Source organism: Silene latifolia, chromosome 2 (genome assembly GCF_048544455.1).
Source record: "Silene latifolia isolate original U9 population chromosome 2, ASM4854445v1, whole genome shotgun sequence".
Taxonomy (NCBI): domain Eukaryota; kingdom Viridiplantae; phylum Streptophyta; class Magnoliopsida; order Caryophyllales; family Caryophyllaceae; genus Silene; species Silene latifolia.
In genome coordinates, this window is record NC_133527.1 from 174,169,530 (window position 1) to 174,184,913 (window position 15,384).

Here is a 15,384-nt window from a genome sequence, read left to right on the forward strand (position 1 = left end):
TTGAAATGTTATTTTTGCAACTATACCCTACCCATATCAAATTCGACCTGATCTATGATCACACATTCACACCTAATTTTAACCATCCAAATTATGCTGAAAAAACAGAACATCCAAGTTTGACACACTCACTTAACCAAAGAAAGTTTGTTGTTGTTTTGTCAAGTGACACTATTGTAAGTTCTATGACCACAAGTTCACATTACTTCACAAGATGGTTAACTAAGCAACAAAAAGAAGCATGTGGCGCGGACTAAACCTTGAGTTACGTCCAACCAATCACAACGGTCGATAATCCCGACTCTCATCCTCCCTTTTCCACTAGTCTTCTCCCTTCAACCACAAAACATCTCCCTTTTTCTTCCATTATTTTATTATTTCATTTTCCGCCATGAAAATCAGCTTCAACAACCAAGCTTAATTAATTCACTTTATTCCACTATTTCATCACATTTATTTATTTCAAAACCTCGATTATTGATTCATTAATGGCGCTTTCTCCGTCGCTGACGTCATCTTCTCGTTATTTATACTTCACTAGAATCGGCGGGATTGAAAACCCTAGACGGTATCGTTTTGTGAAAGTTCGGGCGGTGAGGGAGTCGCCGACAGAGGAGAGAGGAGGTAGAGCGGTGGTTATTAATGGAGTTGATACTGTTAAGTTGAACGGTAAAGGAAATGGCACGTTTGATGCTTATTTGAATGGTAATGGTAATGGTAAAGCTAGTGGTAATGGAAGCTTGGTGAACTTCGATTATGGTAATGGTAATGGTAATGGTAATGGTAATGTTTCGTCGGTGAAGGAGAAAAAGAAGGTGAAGACGGAGGCGAAGACGGTGGAGGAAATTGGACAGGAGGAAGCTTGGTTTAAGCAAGGCGGTCGCGATCGTTTAGAGGTACATTCTCGATTTTATACTCCCTTCGTCCTAATCATTTGTTTACTTTTTTTTATTCTTTACGATTAAGACGGAAGGAATACTTGGTTTTGTTATTAGGGGCGGAGTCGGAGTTACTCGGGCCAGTCAGCCAGTGTAATGAATTAGTCATTACAATTTTTCGGGTCTTTTTATTTTACATATTGCCTTGCTAGTGTACCCCTCAATTATGGGCATTTCTAAGATATACGGGTCTCTTTTTAGAATCACTTGTGCCTCTTATTTCTATTGATGTTAATGAATAAACAGTGACTCCTAGTGATGACCAAAGTTAGAACTCTGTTGACTTAGTTTTCCAAGTGATGATTTAGCAAGTTAGTTAGCCACAAATTGATATTCTTTAATGGGTACGGAATAGGGGCTAAAAGAGGCTCAATGCAGCCTCCTCTTGGCTCTTTCAGCCACTACATAATTATACTGTCGTCAATGCAAGCGTCTACTAATGGCGGACTGGCGGTTAATGGGGTATGGAGAGGGTCTGCAGGTTGTAGTGGTACAATGGAAGGGGTATGTCAGCGTTGCGTTGGAAAGGTGATGGGGATGTGGGATGAGGAAGAAGGTGTTGCCACCTAGGATGAGGTGATATGGTGAGCACTTAGCAAGGATGGCTTCGGTGAGAATGTGGTGGTCAGAGAATGGAGGTTGGTGGAAGGAAAGGTGTTTACAATGTGGACCGATCAAGGTGAAATATTAAGGTACATTAAGGTCAGTTAGGAGATAATTTATCGACACATGGCTACTTAACGCCTTAGTGACAAAGTAATGTTGTTGGTTATGGTGTAAACTTGTAATGTTTCCAAAAAGGTAGGGTACGTCGGTACGACTTAGAAAGTCAACAAGTGAGGGGTAAATCATAATAAAACCCTTAGATTAGTTGCACTCACCTTCATAGGTTATGTTTACGCTAAGTACATTTTTTCCTGGGTTTTGTCAAACTTATGTTTTAGTACTTGTGGAATCAACCTTATTTATAGGATGCTAGGAGTAGGTATACAACAAAGTGCACCCTTTTAGAAGTACCACTCCCTGCTATGAGTTGAAACCGCCTATGTCGTGCCTAGGACCCAGACCCTTTTAGAAGTACCACTCCCTGCTATGAGTTGAAACCGCCTATGTCGTGCCTAGGACCCAGACCTCTAAAATGGACTAGCTCAAACTAGGAGTAGGCATACCGTGCCGTGTTGTGCCGTGCCATAATTTGGAGATGGCGTTGTGGCCAGTGTGACAGCCGGGTTCTGCCTGTCATAAATCATAATCCTGGCTCCTGTGCCTAGCGGTGCCTGTGATATGTTTGTATGGCAAGAAAACCCCACTCATTTTTGTTAAAAAAATTCCGTTCATGGCAAGATAAATTAAACAAGTCTAGTTCTGGTACATAGGTCCACATACGCTTCCTTTTATTTACAACAAAATGCAATTCTTTTTTCTAACGCGCGTTTGGGACGACGCACAGAGTCGTGTACTCGTGACACCAAAATATATTCGTGTGTGGGGTCATGTTTCTCTTGGGTAATGTTTCCATCCTTACTCCCCCTCTCATTTATATCGTCCTTGACTTAAATGGTCAAAGAATGTTACGGAGTAGATTTTATTTTGATAGATTAAATGTTAAAATTTATACATATATTTTATTTCTGCATATATTTAGAGAAATTAATGGTTAAAATTAATCTCACTTAAGCAATAACGTCAAAACCAGAAAGTATAAATGAGATAGAAGTAGAATAAAGAATGATGTTTTTGATGCTGGATTTCTAGGCGTCTAGCTACCGTAGTACCAATGTTTCTGTAACTCGAGTACGCTGTTATCTATCGACTCATTCACTCCCCTTTCGACAAACAACCCTTTTACAACAATTGTAGAGTCTGATTTCAAATAATTTGAGCTCCACTAATATGAACCCGTTACAAGGACCTGTAACTGGGCCCACCATTCTTCTAAAGTTGGATAATTTTATTAGTGCTAGTTTTGGTAATGATGGTGATAGTGAATGGATGGATAAGAGAAAATCATTTGGTTGGATATGGTTTGAGCAGGTTGTGTCCCGATCGTTTTTGTATTATTATCTCTGTGACTGATAACTTATTCCAAATAAAAACTGATCCATGTTATGCTGCCTTTTGCAGGTCTCTGTTGCCCCTGGAGGCCGTTGGAGCAGATTTAAAACATATTCTACAGTACAAAGGACTTTAGAAATTTGGGGATTTGTTCTGACATTTGTCTTTCGAGCTTGGTTTAACAGTCAGAAGTTTTCTTACAGAGGTAGATACAATCATACAAGCTATTTTCTGTAATTGTTAGTCTCACTAGGACATTAAAGTGGCTGAGAGGCAGGTGCTCAAGCGTTCTTGTTTGTTTGTTTGCAGTTTGTTAAAAAAGATTTTCAGTTATGAATTAACTTATCCAAAAAATGTCGGTAACGACTTACAACTTACTAGAGGCTAAGTTAGTATTTCTTTATTACGGAACTACCCGACATTTCAGCTTGACTCCTGCTGTTAGTTTTCCTTGTCTATTTATAGGCTCTCATATCACTCAGAGGTAGGGACAAGAAATCTTCTTTACCCTTATACTGGCCCTTAAGGTGATGGTTGAGGCCCAACTATTATAACTATTCCTATTACGCCCCCTCACTCAAATGTGATGGTTGGGGCCCAACTATTATAATTATTCCTATTAGTTAACCAATAACCATTGCGAAAAGTCTTCTCATGCTCTGTCCGTTGCCCTTCTGTGTAGTGTAGGTTTTTCGCCTTCTGGGATATATTGGTAACATTCATTCAGTTGTGTAACTTTTATCACTGGACATATCAAGAATCTGAAATCACATTTCTTGTTTTTTTTGTTACTTTTATCACTGGACATATCAAGAATCTGAAATCACATTTCTTGTTTTTTTTGTTACATTTATGTAGCTAATCAGCTAATGTAAGTGAAATCCAATACTTATTTGCAGGAGGGATGACTGAAGAGAAGCAACGACTAAGGCGAATAGTTCTTGCAAAATGGTTGAAGGAAAATATTTTGAGGCTAGGTCCAACATTCATTAAAATCGGACAACAGTTCTCCACAAGAGTAGATATTCTTGCACAAGAATATGTCGATCAACTTTCAGAACTTCAGGTTGATTTTAATTTAAATGAGTTTGGAAAATAATCAGTTGGAGACTATCATCATGGTTCTTACTTAGTGAGAAAACGAAGTTGTCCATATGATGATAATATTTTGTTAGCATTTCTTTCAATGCCTCGATCTTACTTCATTCTAGAAAAGTGTTTGCTTGTGGTTTTTATAGAACAAGCCTCTGATAATTGATAATCAAGAGTTAATTCAATGCCTCGATCTCTTACGTCAAACCTCTCATAATAGGATTCAAACTACTCCTCAGCTAGAGTAGTTTTAATGAGCCAGTAGATGTTTATTTCCGAAGAATTGTGTTTTGGCCATTGAATAACCTTTGTTCATCTGCAGGACCAAGTCCCTCCTTTCCCATCAAAGACAGCACTTTCTATTGTTCAAGAAGAGCTTGGATCTCCCTTGGGTGATGTATTTGAACGGTTTGATTATGAGCCCATAGCAGCAGCAAGTCTTGGTAATCATTAGACCTCTTCATATCTACTTCAATTGATTGTCTTTGAAATAGTAACGTAACACATTTGGTTTTCAGGTCAGGTTCACCGAGCAAGACTAAAGGGACAGGAAGTCGTTGTTAAAGTTCAGAGGCCTGGGCTTAAGGATCTATTTGATATAGATCTTAAAAATTTGAGGGTTGGTTTTATTTGTTAATTTACTTGATGCTAATATCTTCTTTTTATCTCTATTCAAGTTGTTTCTTTCTGCCGTTGTTGGAACTAGGAACCCAAATAAGTGAGTTATTTCTTTAGCTCGAAAAGAAGCATGATTTAGGCTTTTGGCATCTTGAAAGTAGAAAGAGTTCAAATTATTGGAGATTATTGTGAGCAATTTAGAAAAAAAGAGAAGAAAACCACAAGTCTGATATCTGGCTTTGTCATGATATAATGCGGGTATGCTGTAACCAAACTTGAGTTAGAGGTTCTCTTGGTAATTGGTTGCTATTTGGTGAATGCATTTACATGAGACCATATATTGAAATAGGTTTGGACAAATATATTTGTGGCGTATTGCTACGCCTATATCTGGTAAGCTCACTATATATATTTAGTATAGAAGGACCTTATTGACGATACTACATACATGCCGAGGAATTTGCTTGGAACGGATCCCTGGGTAATTTCATGTGGAATTTGTATCTGAGTGGAAGCAATTCAGGGCTAAGTTATATTCCCAGTGTTATCCTTTAAGCTGTCGAAAGTATTCAAAGAATTTGAAACAGAAAAGAATGCGAATGTGTTAAGTCACAGTCTGATCGACTGAATGAATGTTGTTAACTCTCGTGTCTTGATGATGTTAGGTACTTCTCACCCCTATGACCCCAAGATTTTTTTTTTTAAAAAAAACATTCAAGGACGTTTCATTGTTTTTTTTTGGTAGATCGAGGACGTTTCATTGTTTGACTCATGACTTTATGCTGTTTGTCTCCACATGTTTGTAGGTGATAGCCGAGTATCTTCAGAAGATAGATCCGAAGTCAGATGGTGCAAAGAGGGACTGGGTTGCGATTTATGACGAGTGTGCTAATGTCTTGTACCAGGTTGTTGTCAAACTTATGCCCCTTTGAAGTATTTTATTTCGTACTCAAATAACTTGTTCTAAAATAGCAAATTTCACACCTTCATCCTCTGTTGTGGATACCTTCAAAGTCTGCACTAGGATATATTTAAAGCTCATAACTTAATCACATTAAAAAAAGTTACGACATTATTCAGATGGATATTATTCTGATTTTCAAGGTTAAGGGGACACCTTTATGTGTTTATATATCTGTTTGCAAAGGAGCCAAAGACTCCGTATTCTGTTATTCTCAATTACGACAGAAAAGCAATGACACACTAAACTGGTTGAACTTTTTTTTACTCTGAAGTAGGTGTTATTTGGTTCAATGCTCAATGCAATTTCCATTACGAGTCATCGGAAACAAAACAACCTCTTTGTGGAACACGGGGAAAAGGTTGCATACATATAACTGCCCTTACCCGCCATTGTGTTAATGAATATCAATATAAATGATTAAACCTCAAAAGGCAATATGATGACGTATTCCACGTCTCCATTTCTTGACTAACAGGGATTTTCCATGACACATAAAAATAAAATTGCAAATACGTGAAAGACTTGACTGATACTTAACATCGGCAATCTTCCAGAATATAGAGTTTGCCTGCTAAAAGATATGTGAAATTACTGTTTTATATTATACCCAATTCATAGGATTTTTGGTTGCTATGATTTGAAGACTGTCATATTTAAGTCTGGGTTTGATGAGATACAATATTTGTGCTTTTTGTGAAGTTTATATTCAGTTATTATTGTATTAGGAGTAGTTCTATACTTCTATCTATAATTTTAGTTTTATTGTTGAGTCTGCTAACTTGTGAAAATTTCAAGGAAATTGACTACACAAAGGAAGCTGCTAATGCGGAGCTGTTTGCTAACAACTTCAAAAATTTGGAATATGTCAAGGTTCCCACAATATATTGGGAATACACCACTCCACAGGTTCGGTGGCATAGTATTTTGAGAATTTTGTCAAAACGGACTTCGTATTCGTTATTCTACTTCCATGGCATCAAGTTGACATATTTTACTTTTGTTGTAGATTCTGACAATGGAATATGTCCCTGGAATTAAGATAAACAGGATTCAAGCATTAGACCAGTTGGGCGTTGATCGCAAAAAGTATGAAGCAACCAATGACTAACATCATCTTAAACCACCTCTTACTAGATAGTTTTGACATGAAATTCAGTTTACTGACTTACTATTGGTTTACTGTCTCTCAGGATAGGTCGTTATGCTGTTGAGTCTTATTTAGAGCAGATACTTTCTCATGGTTTTTTCCATGCTGATCCGGTTAGTATTTACTGCTTCTCTTTTTATAAGTTTTGAAGCTCCTGGAATGACCTTTAGAATTTTGCAAAAAATTAGCCCCTTTAGAAGAGATGTGTAACGATGGTTATACAGCATCTATGTGCTTGAAATAATGTTGAATTGACTAATGACCAAATAATTTGTTATGCTGTGATATCTCGCTCTAATATGAAACTGTGAGGACTACTAAGTTGAGTCCTGTATTGCTTTCTGGTTAGTGGTTGAAATTTGAAAATAATATACATTATCTCATAGTTGTTATTCCTGAAATGCTTGTAATTTTCTTTACTGCAGCACCCGGGGAACATTGCAGTTGACGATGTAAATGGCGGAAGGCTAATATTTTATGACTTTGGAATGATGGGAAGGTAATTTGTCCTTCCTCTGCTGTTCATCTACTTCTGAAATCGTGTTAATAATGTGAAGTTATTTATGTTGTGCAGCATCAGTCCAAACATTAGAGAAGGCTTGTTAGAGACATTTTATGGAGTCTATGAGAAGGATCCTGACAAGGTTATAAAGAAAACTTATACCATAGCTCCTTTTAATTAAACGGACCTTGGTTTTGTCCTCCTATTGTTGTTATGTATGAAATTTACTTTCATCTGCAGGTTCTTCAAGCTATGATCCAAATGGGTGTTCTTGTGCCTACTGGAGATATGACTGCTGTCAGAAGAACTGCAAAATTCTTCCTTGACAGGTACTCGCATTGAATATGTGGGTAGAAAAATATGTTGCTGGTGTTGTTTATGCGAGGTCGATACTGTCGTATTGAACAAATTGTTAGGCAACAACGCCCCCTCTGCCCTCTCTATCATTTTGAGTGAATTACAAATTTTACTTGCGGACTACGAGCTCCTTGCTACTGATTTTTGCCTGCTACAATTTCCAAGATCAAGAAGATGGCCCTTTTAGTTAGCAAGCTTAGTTTCTTTATATTGACTATTCCGAAGAAGGTTGTATGTCAGAGTAAAAAGAGGTTGAATATCCTCAGTAATTATTAACCTACCTGAATGACAAAATGTGATACAACCAAATGATTGGGTGCCTGAAAAGAACATAAGATAGAAGCAATCTATTGTTGTAATACCCATTAATTTTTTTTCACTCAGTTTTGAGGAGCGTCTTGCAGCACAAAGGCTAGAGAGGGAAAAAGCAGCTGCAGCAGAACTTGGATTTAAAAAGCCATTAAGCAAGGAGGAAAAACTTCAGAAGAAAAAGGAACGACTAGCTGCAATAGGTATAATGCAGGCTGCAATAGATAATTGAAGTATTTTTCGATTCTAACTTAATTGGTTAAAAGCTGCTGAATTATGACAATTTTGTGCCATCATATTGCAGGGGAAGATTTGTTGGCAATTGCTGCAGACCAACCATTCAGATTTCCTGCTACTTTCACATTTGTTGTCCGAGCATTTTCTGGTAAATGACAATTGGCTGCTACTTGTAAATTTCATATCCACCTGCTGAATCTTAACAGAAAACTCTCTTATGCTGTTGCAGTGTTAGATGGCATTGGCAAGGGCCTTGACCCTCGTTTTGATATCACTGAAATTGCCAAACCGTAAGATTAGATTTATATTTTTCATTGTAAGCATTCAGCCTCAAGGCAGTTGGTATGTTTATTTATTTTACTATTAAGACATCAACATTGTCTTTCAGCTATGCTCTCGAATTGTTGAAATTCCGTGAAGTTGGTGTTGAAGTTATTTTGAAGGTACAAGACTTGAATTCATATTTCTCAATGACAATGTGCTATATGGTTAATACTCCAAATTTTTTTAACTGAAAAATTTAACTTGATTTAGGATTTCCGAAAGAGATGGGACCGGCAAGCTCGTGCATTCTACAACTTGTTTAGGCAGGCAGATAGAGTTGAAAAGCTTGCTGAAGTTATTGAACGACTGGTACACATCCTCTTTGACCTGAAGAGAGACATATGTTAGTATTTGATGTTACTTCGGTACCTTACCATGCATGTGGCAATATTTATTTAACAGGAAAAGGGAGACCTGAAGCTTCGTGTTAGGGCTTTAGAGTCCGAGAGGGCTTTCCAACGAGTAGCAGCAGTTCAGAAGACAATAGGAAGTGTGAGTTATTAACTGAATGTTTTAAACTTAAATCACCGGTTACTGGCTAGCATGGTCATTTTACTTTCAATTTCCATATGCTTCTTCTATCAAACCTAATTGATTTTTTGATTTTTCTGTCACTGAGTAATTTTGTCGTTTACCCTTAATGGACTACAAAACCCAACCAGACAAATTGGTCAACTGCTTCTCTGTGTTGGCATGATTTTTTGTTTGTCGGCATGTTTATAGACACCCATGAGAGCTCAGCTGCAACGCACAACCATTCCTTTATTTTCATACGAGTCCTAGTTATGTGGTCTAGGGAGACTAAAGGTACAGTCAAGAAGCTTAATCTTGTCATCTGCCAGTTGCGTCGTTTCCTATCCACCAAAGTTAATCCCGATCAAGCAGAACTAGGAATGCTCATATTCGTCAATTAAAGTATCATCCTAAGGGGTTTGTCAATAGGACCTCATAGTATAGCCATGCTTTGATGTGTATATTTTATGTAATGAGTAACATATTTGAGGGTTAGCCTTAAGACGTGTACAACTCGAGATCTCAAAACTTTTCTTCGTTTCTCTCTGCTTGATGAGCCTTGAAAGTTGCCTATGAGCTGTGGATTTAGTGTCTTGGAGAATTTCCATCAGTAGAGAAAATCTTGAGTATCAGAATAATTGCTGTGGCGTCGCTAATGAAACTGTTTGGGACAACATTGATTCTGTAACGTAGTTGATTAAACTGTCGGATGCAGATAGATTCCAAAAATTAGCAGTCGTTTCTGTGTTGTTTTCCGCACCTTTCCGAAAACTGTCCGTATTAACACTGTCGACTGCTGACTTTAATTTCAATTGTATGTGGCATCAGTCAGGTCACTGAGAGGTAATCTTAATTCTGTTTTACAATGCTCACAGGCCATAGTTGCTGGGACCTTGGTCAATCTGGCGACAATTTTGTATCTTCATTCAATCCGAGTAAGTGATCCTTTCGATAATTTTTACTGCTTGTTCTTGTCACTTGAAAGAAAGGCTGAAAGAAATACCAAACTAAAATGACTGATAAAATTATAAATTACCCGTTTCAGGTGCCTGCAATTACTGCTTTCACAGTTTGCGCTCTTTTTGGCCTTCAAGCTTTATTTGGTGTTCTTAAGGTCAAAAAGCTGGATGAAAGAGAGAGATTAATCACAGGAACTGCTTAAAAAGAAGGTTATTGAATGAATCTCCTTGACTGTGGACTTTATACGACTTGGTTTCTTGCACATTTAAATAGCTTGAACTAAGGTTCGAACTTTCAGATTTTATTCCGGTTAGTAAATATATTTTTCTGATACAAATGGTTCTGCTTTAGTCATCTTGCTGTTCTATACTGTCTAAGATCGGGGCAATTTGAGCCCCTTATTCTCTCAGCGAATGAAACACCTGACATTTCATATACGGGTTATTCTATGAGCCCGCTTTATTTAGCTTTGGAATTAATGCAAAAAGGGGTCACTAAATTGTATACTTTTAGTATCGAGTAGTAGGGGTCTGGAAATACCGTTCACTAAGCAATTTATATTTATATTATGGGTAATCTAGAAAACACCTCTTTGTATTTGAACACAAGGATTAGTCTGCAAACATCCAAACCCCTACCTCACCATGGGTCGGACTTCTGTAAGAAATTAGCGTAACTTGTATGATTGTGCAGGTATTTTTGCATCAAAGTGTATACTGATTGAACTTCGTGTGTCTCATAGGTGATGGTCATACACTGCTTCCACTCTTTCCTCAATTACCATGATCATAAACTTGACTGATAGCATCAGACAGTCCAGCTTTCATTTCATCTTGTACATCCGACAATTATTCCGGACAATGAAGCTACAAATACAACCAGTAGCCGAATCCAACATCAAATCCTCAGACTAAAATTGTATCAACTTTATGATTTCTCAGACAAGTTCCATCCTGCCTTGTTCGTAGAACCTGTAAAACGAGTGCTCAGCCACGTTGAGCTGCTTATGTATCTCAGCATGTCTTAACTGAGGTACGCTATCAATTTTCCCAGTAGCTTTGAGTAAATATCAAACAGTACAACCTGTAAAAGATGTACTATTTTTTGCGGTGATCTGATATGCCAGTAATATAAATGGTACTAATGTGCCGTGTAGAAATAGTCTTTGTGTGTAGTTAACAAACGGGCAAGGTTGTGTACATCGGACCCCCTTACCTCGCTCTTTGCGAGGTCCTTTACTTGTAAATGAAAGAGAACAGTCCATTTTTGTTTTTGAAGCATGTAATACATACACCTGTTCGAGCAGCACAATTGGCAGAATTCCTGCTATTTTAACCTTTGTTAGGACTATAGAAGATTATACGAAGCATACCATGCCATTTGTCTTTTTGTTTCGGCTCGTAACGAACAAAGCTTTGTTTGTGTGCATTATCTTGACTTTGGCTGTGTTACACTATGCTCTATTTTTATAATTCTGAACTATTGTACACTTCTGACGTCGTTTTTGCTGTCCATTTTCTGCGCCCGACATACTTCAAAATTAAAAATAGTGATGGCAGAAGTCTGTCTTTATTCTTGCAAGAGTGCCTATCCAAATATTACCAGAAGTCAGATATGGGTGCCACGCATTGTACCCGCCATGGGTGGTGGGGTATGGCCGTAGGGGTGAATTTGCATCATGCGGTTTCATACCTCCTTACCCGCCAAATACTAAAAATACTACTACTATTATCACAAATATAATGTTTTTTAGTAACTTTATACTGTGAAAATGTAATTAGTAAATTTTTACTGTTTCCTCTAGAAAAAAAAAATATACTGTACTAGTAAATGTAAGATCTTGCGATTTGTGCCTGCTGCTCCTCTGTCATCTGTCTAAGAATTTTTTAGTTTAGTACTCAAAAGAGATTAAACAGGAATTGAGGAAAAAGACAGGAAATAGGAAATCTGTCAAAGTTTACAAATTTTAAGCTGTGATCAATTCTCATGCTCCATAAGTCAAAGCTTTATACCAGCAAAATGACCTGATAAAGAAGAAACAAAATGTCGATAACCTCAAGACGTATCGAGTTCACTCAAGATGGAAACCTTGACAATTGGTGGTGCCACCACTGGCATGAGAGCTATTACTGTGTCCGTGTGGCGACACCAATTCCTCTGAATGGGTTGCCCAAGCATCGGTGGGACCAGGCATGCCAAGGCACAATGCCTCGGCCAAAGGACCACCAGAAGGTAAATTAGCCCAAGAACTCATCCAGTTCAGTGGTTGTTGCTGAGAAGTCCGGGTCTCCCTAACACAATGATTATCGTCTTTGGCGTTATTCTGACTGTTAGGCTCGAACCTGGCTGACATAGACAATGTAAGGGGTAAAATGGTATCCACCGAAGAAGAAGTATTAGGGTACTTGTTGAGATTAGTACTAGCATCCTCCAAGGACCAAGCGTCGATAAAAGGCCGTTGTAGTGGATCAGTAGTGTGGTCGGAGAGACTCATCGTAGGGCTAAAACGAGAGGTATGCGAAAACTGTTCTATTTGATTCGGGTACAAAATTTGAGCAGTTGGTGTAATAGCTTCATCCTTCATAAACCACTGCGGATACCTACAAAAGTACAAATTTATTGATATAGTAAGTCTTGTGTAAAACGATCTTATTTGCAATTGAAATGGTTTTCAATTTATTACCACCTGCACCATTTACTAATGCAAATTCAATAGACAGTGGGGAAAGGGAAAGTAGACATAAATAAGCAGACCCACCATTAAATTCCTACATCCCCATCCACACAAACAAAAATCACTAACAAACAACGGAGAATATATGCAGTAGAAGTATAGTAGTATACACTATACAGAGTAAATATTATTCCCTCCAAAATATATACTCTATACTGTTAATATCATTCCCCTTAAAATATAAACTATAGACTGAGACGGAGTGAGTGACCTTCAAACACTTATTACTAAGGTACTATGGTATTGAATTACTGTCTCCATCTCAACCATCTCTTCACGTACTCATATCGGTATATTTAAGCAAATTCTTTACGCTTATTAATTACGCGAAGCAAATCCCTCGTGTTAAAAGGACATTTTTGCTCTCATTTATTTTCTGACTTATTTCACCCATGTGACTTTTCATACCTTACGTGTACGTGTTTGCATAAGAAACTCGAGTTAACAGAAAACGTAAGGAAATGGACTCAATGGGAACTGTAAAATTTCAGTTTTCGATTCCAAAGGGAACAAATGTATGTATACAGATTTCCTTAGCTTTACCAATTGACCTAGCTGACATCCGTCACAACATAAGATTATGACATTGGTAAGCAAAAACATAAAAATATAAGGATAAAAAGTTACCTTAGAGAAGAGGACATCTCATGGGAAGAAGAAGGGTTAATAAAATTAGGGTTACTGGTACTGGTACGACTAGTAGTTGCAGAGGAAACGAGAAGAGACGATTCCACAGGCTTTCTTGAACGAGCTGAAGGTCGGGTTTTATGGGAATGTCTGTCACAGTATTTCTGATCAGGTGCTACATCTCTTGAACACCTCCACTTCTTGCCATCAGTTCTTTTACACCTCCATGGTTCTGGATTTCCTCCTACACTGCCGCCACCCCGGCCTAAAGCATTGTATCTCAGTTCCATGGCATTTCTAACAGAGGATTGGTCAGTGTGACGGAGCGAAGATGATGGGTACTTTGAGACTGGAATTATGAGTTCTGGTGGAACTGGCATGGATGCCATAATGTACTTGTATATCACTGTTTGTCTCTCTAGTTCTTGCCTTTGATTCGCTGTAAATGTCGTTTTTGCACATCCTTCTCCTATACAAAACCGACATCTCTATCGTAAGGATTATTAGATCTAGTTTGAAAATGTGATTCATTGTTCGAAACCACTAAAAAGAAAGATTGAGTAAAACATAACATTAGTAATTCACATAGATGGAACTATATAGCCAAATATATCAATGCATATACAAAATTGTCGACTATACAAGCACAAATTCTCACTTTAGACGGAGCTGGAGACGGATAATGTCCCTCTCACAAAATGTGAGTGGATAGTGCAAGATAACATCAAATTACACACATAATTAAGGCCTCTAAACTATATATGAAAAGCATCTACTCCTTCCGTCCACTCAATAGTTTACACTTACTTTACTTACCCCTCACAAAATAAAACATGTGTAAACAAATAACTGGGACAGAGGGAGTAGTTCAAGAAGATAACAGCAAAATTACATATTTCAATAAAGCTAAATACAATATTTTGTTCCCGTTCATAGTTATCTTTGATTGAAATCTCGTTTAATTAGAAAAGGAATACATATAACTATTAACGGATTAGAACCCAACTTTCTGCCAATCCAATTTAAAAACATACTCCTTCTGTGTCTCGGTCAATATTTTACATTTATTTTATTTTCCTTTAATAAATAAAGCAAATGTAAACTATTCACTACACAAATTAAAGTATAACACAAAATTAACTTAAAGAACCAAAACACATGCAAAACCAAACAAATACAAGGATTATGGAAATATAGGGTCTAGTTCAAAATGACACCAAAATCACAATAAAAGACTAAACACCAATTTGTATGTAAGACCGTCTTACCTTGAGACGATTCTAAGATTGTGAGAAATAAGTTGACTAAAATATAAAACTGACAACAAACAGAAAGAAAGACTAAAAAAATGCAATAAGATAATGAAATAGAGTGAAAAGGTAACCTGAGGGTGAATATTCTGGATGATGTTGTTGTTGTTGTTGTTGTAACCTGAAATTGAAGGCAACATCATGGTATCTTGTCTCTCTTTTGTCCCAATTTACAAACCCACTTCCTTTTTCATTTGACATTCTTTCTTCCTTGAAAAAAAAAAAAGTTTTTGGTCTACTTTACTAATTTTCCAAGAATTTTTACTATCAAAATAGTTAAAAAGTAATGATATTTATAGAAAGATAATTTTTTTTTTTAATCTTAAATGTAAGGTCATCAGACAGTCAGACTTCAGTGGCTTGTACAAACAAAAGGGTTTCCCTTGCACCGACTGTGACGGACAATATTCGTCATAATACTCGTTATAAGGGAGACTTCCTGTTTTATGTTGGGTTTGGAGTTTTAAGTAGGAATTGGAGATTTGGGGTGGTGTAAGAACGTTAGAAAAAGGAAATACATGCATAATGCTACATAGGACTACATGAGCGGTGCCGCCATTGTCAACTATTCCCTTGATTTTTAGGGTGTAGTAGACTACTAGACTAGTAGTGTTACTTATGTCGAATCTTTTAAAATAACTAACTCGATATAAAATTAATGGGTTTGAGTTAAGCTTTAACGTCTCTTTTATGTTAG

The 15,384-nt window shown here is 37.3% G+C and overlaps 2 protein-coding genes across 2 annotated transcripts; one reads left to right on the top strand and one right to left on the bottom strand.

The window, feature by feature from the left end:
• Positions 1 to 228: 228 nt before the first annotated feature.
• Positions 229 to 11,289, top strand: LOC141643411 (protein ACTIVITY OF BC1 COMPLEX KINASE 8, chloroplastic-like). Its single transcript, XM_074452564.1, has 21 exons — positions 229 to 896; positions 3,063 to 3,198; positions 3,893 to 4,059; positions 4,408 to 4,528; positions 4,604 to 4,704; positions 5,510 to 5,608; positions 6,463 to 6,573; positions 6,674 to 6,753; positions 6,858 to 6,927; positions 7,240 to 7,313; positions 7,389 to 7,458; positions 7,557 to 7,645; positions 8,058 to 8,185; positions 8,287 to 8,367; positions 8,449 to 8,509; positions 8,608 to 8,662; positions 8,754 to 8,852; positions 8,946 to 9,035; positions 9,932 to 9,991; positions 10,102 to 10,225; positions 10,759 to 11,289. Exons 1-20 carry the CDS (start codon positions 489 to 491, stop codon positions 10,216 to 10,218), a joined length of 2,217 nt encoding a protein of 738 aa, XP_074308665.1. The 5' UTR covers positions 229 to 488; the 3' UTR covers positions 10,219 to 10,225; positions 10,759 to 11,289.
• Positions 11,290 to 11,935: 646 nt separating this feature from the next.
• LOC141643412 (uncharacterized) lies at positions 11,936 to 15,127 on the bottom strand. The gene is made up of 3 exons (XM_074452565.1): positions 14,762 to 15,127; positions 13,378 to 13,846; positions 11,936 to 12,616 (listed from the first exon to the last, which is right to left on the bottom strand). Exons 1-3 carry the CDS (start codon positions 14,886 to 14,888, stop codon positions 12,088 to 12,090), a joined length of 1,125 nt encoding a protein of 374 aa, XP_074308666.1. The 5' UTR covers positions 14,889 to 15,127; the 3' UTR covers positions 11,936 to 12,087.
• Positions 15,128 to 15,384: the final 257 nt, after the last annotated feature.

Bases quoted from the DNA above. Each gene is read 5' to 3' on its own strand.
- LOC141643412 (XM_074452565.1), bottom strand. From the start codon at position 14,888: ATGTCAAATGAAAAAGGAAGTGGGTTTGTAAATTGGGACAAAAGAGAG. The intron at 13,847-14,761 runs GTTACCTTTTCA...GGTTTTGTATAG, and splicing joins TCCAGAATATTCACCCTCAG to GAGAAGGATGTGCAAAAACG. The intron at 12,617-13,377 runs GTAACTTTTTAT...GTACTTTTGTAG, and splicing joins GAGATGTCCTCTTCTCTAAG to GTATCCGCAGTGGTTTATGA.
- LOC141643411 (XM_074452564.1), top strand. From the start codon at position 489: ATGGCGCTTTCTCCGTCGCTGACGTCATCTTCTCGTTATTTATACTTC. The intron at 5,609-6,462 runs GTTGTTGTCAAA...GAAAATTTCAAG, and splicing joins GTGCTAATGTCTTGTACCAG to GAAATTGACTACACAAAGGA. The intron at 8,368-8,448 runs GTAAATGACAAT...ATGCTGTTGCAG, and splicing joins TGTTGTCCGAGCATTTTCTG to TGTTAGATGGCATTGGCAAG.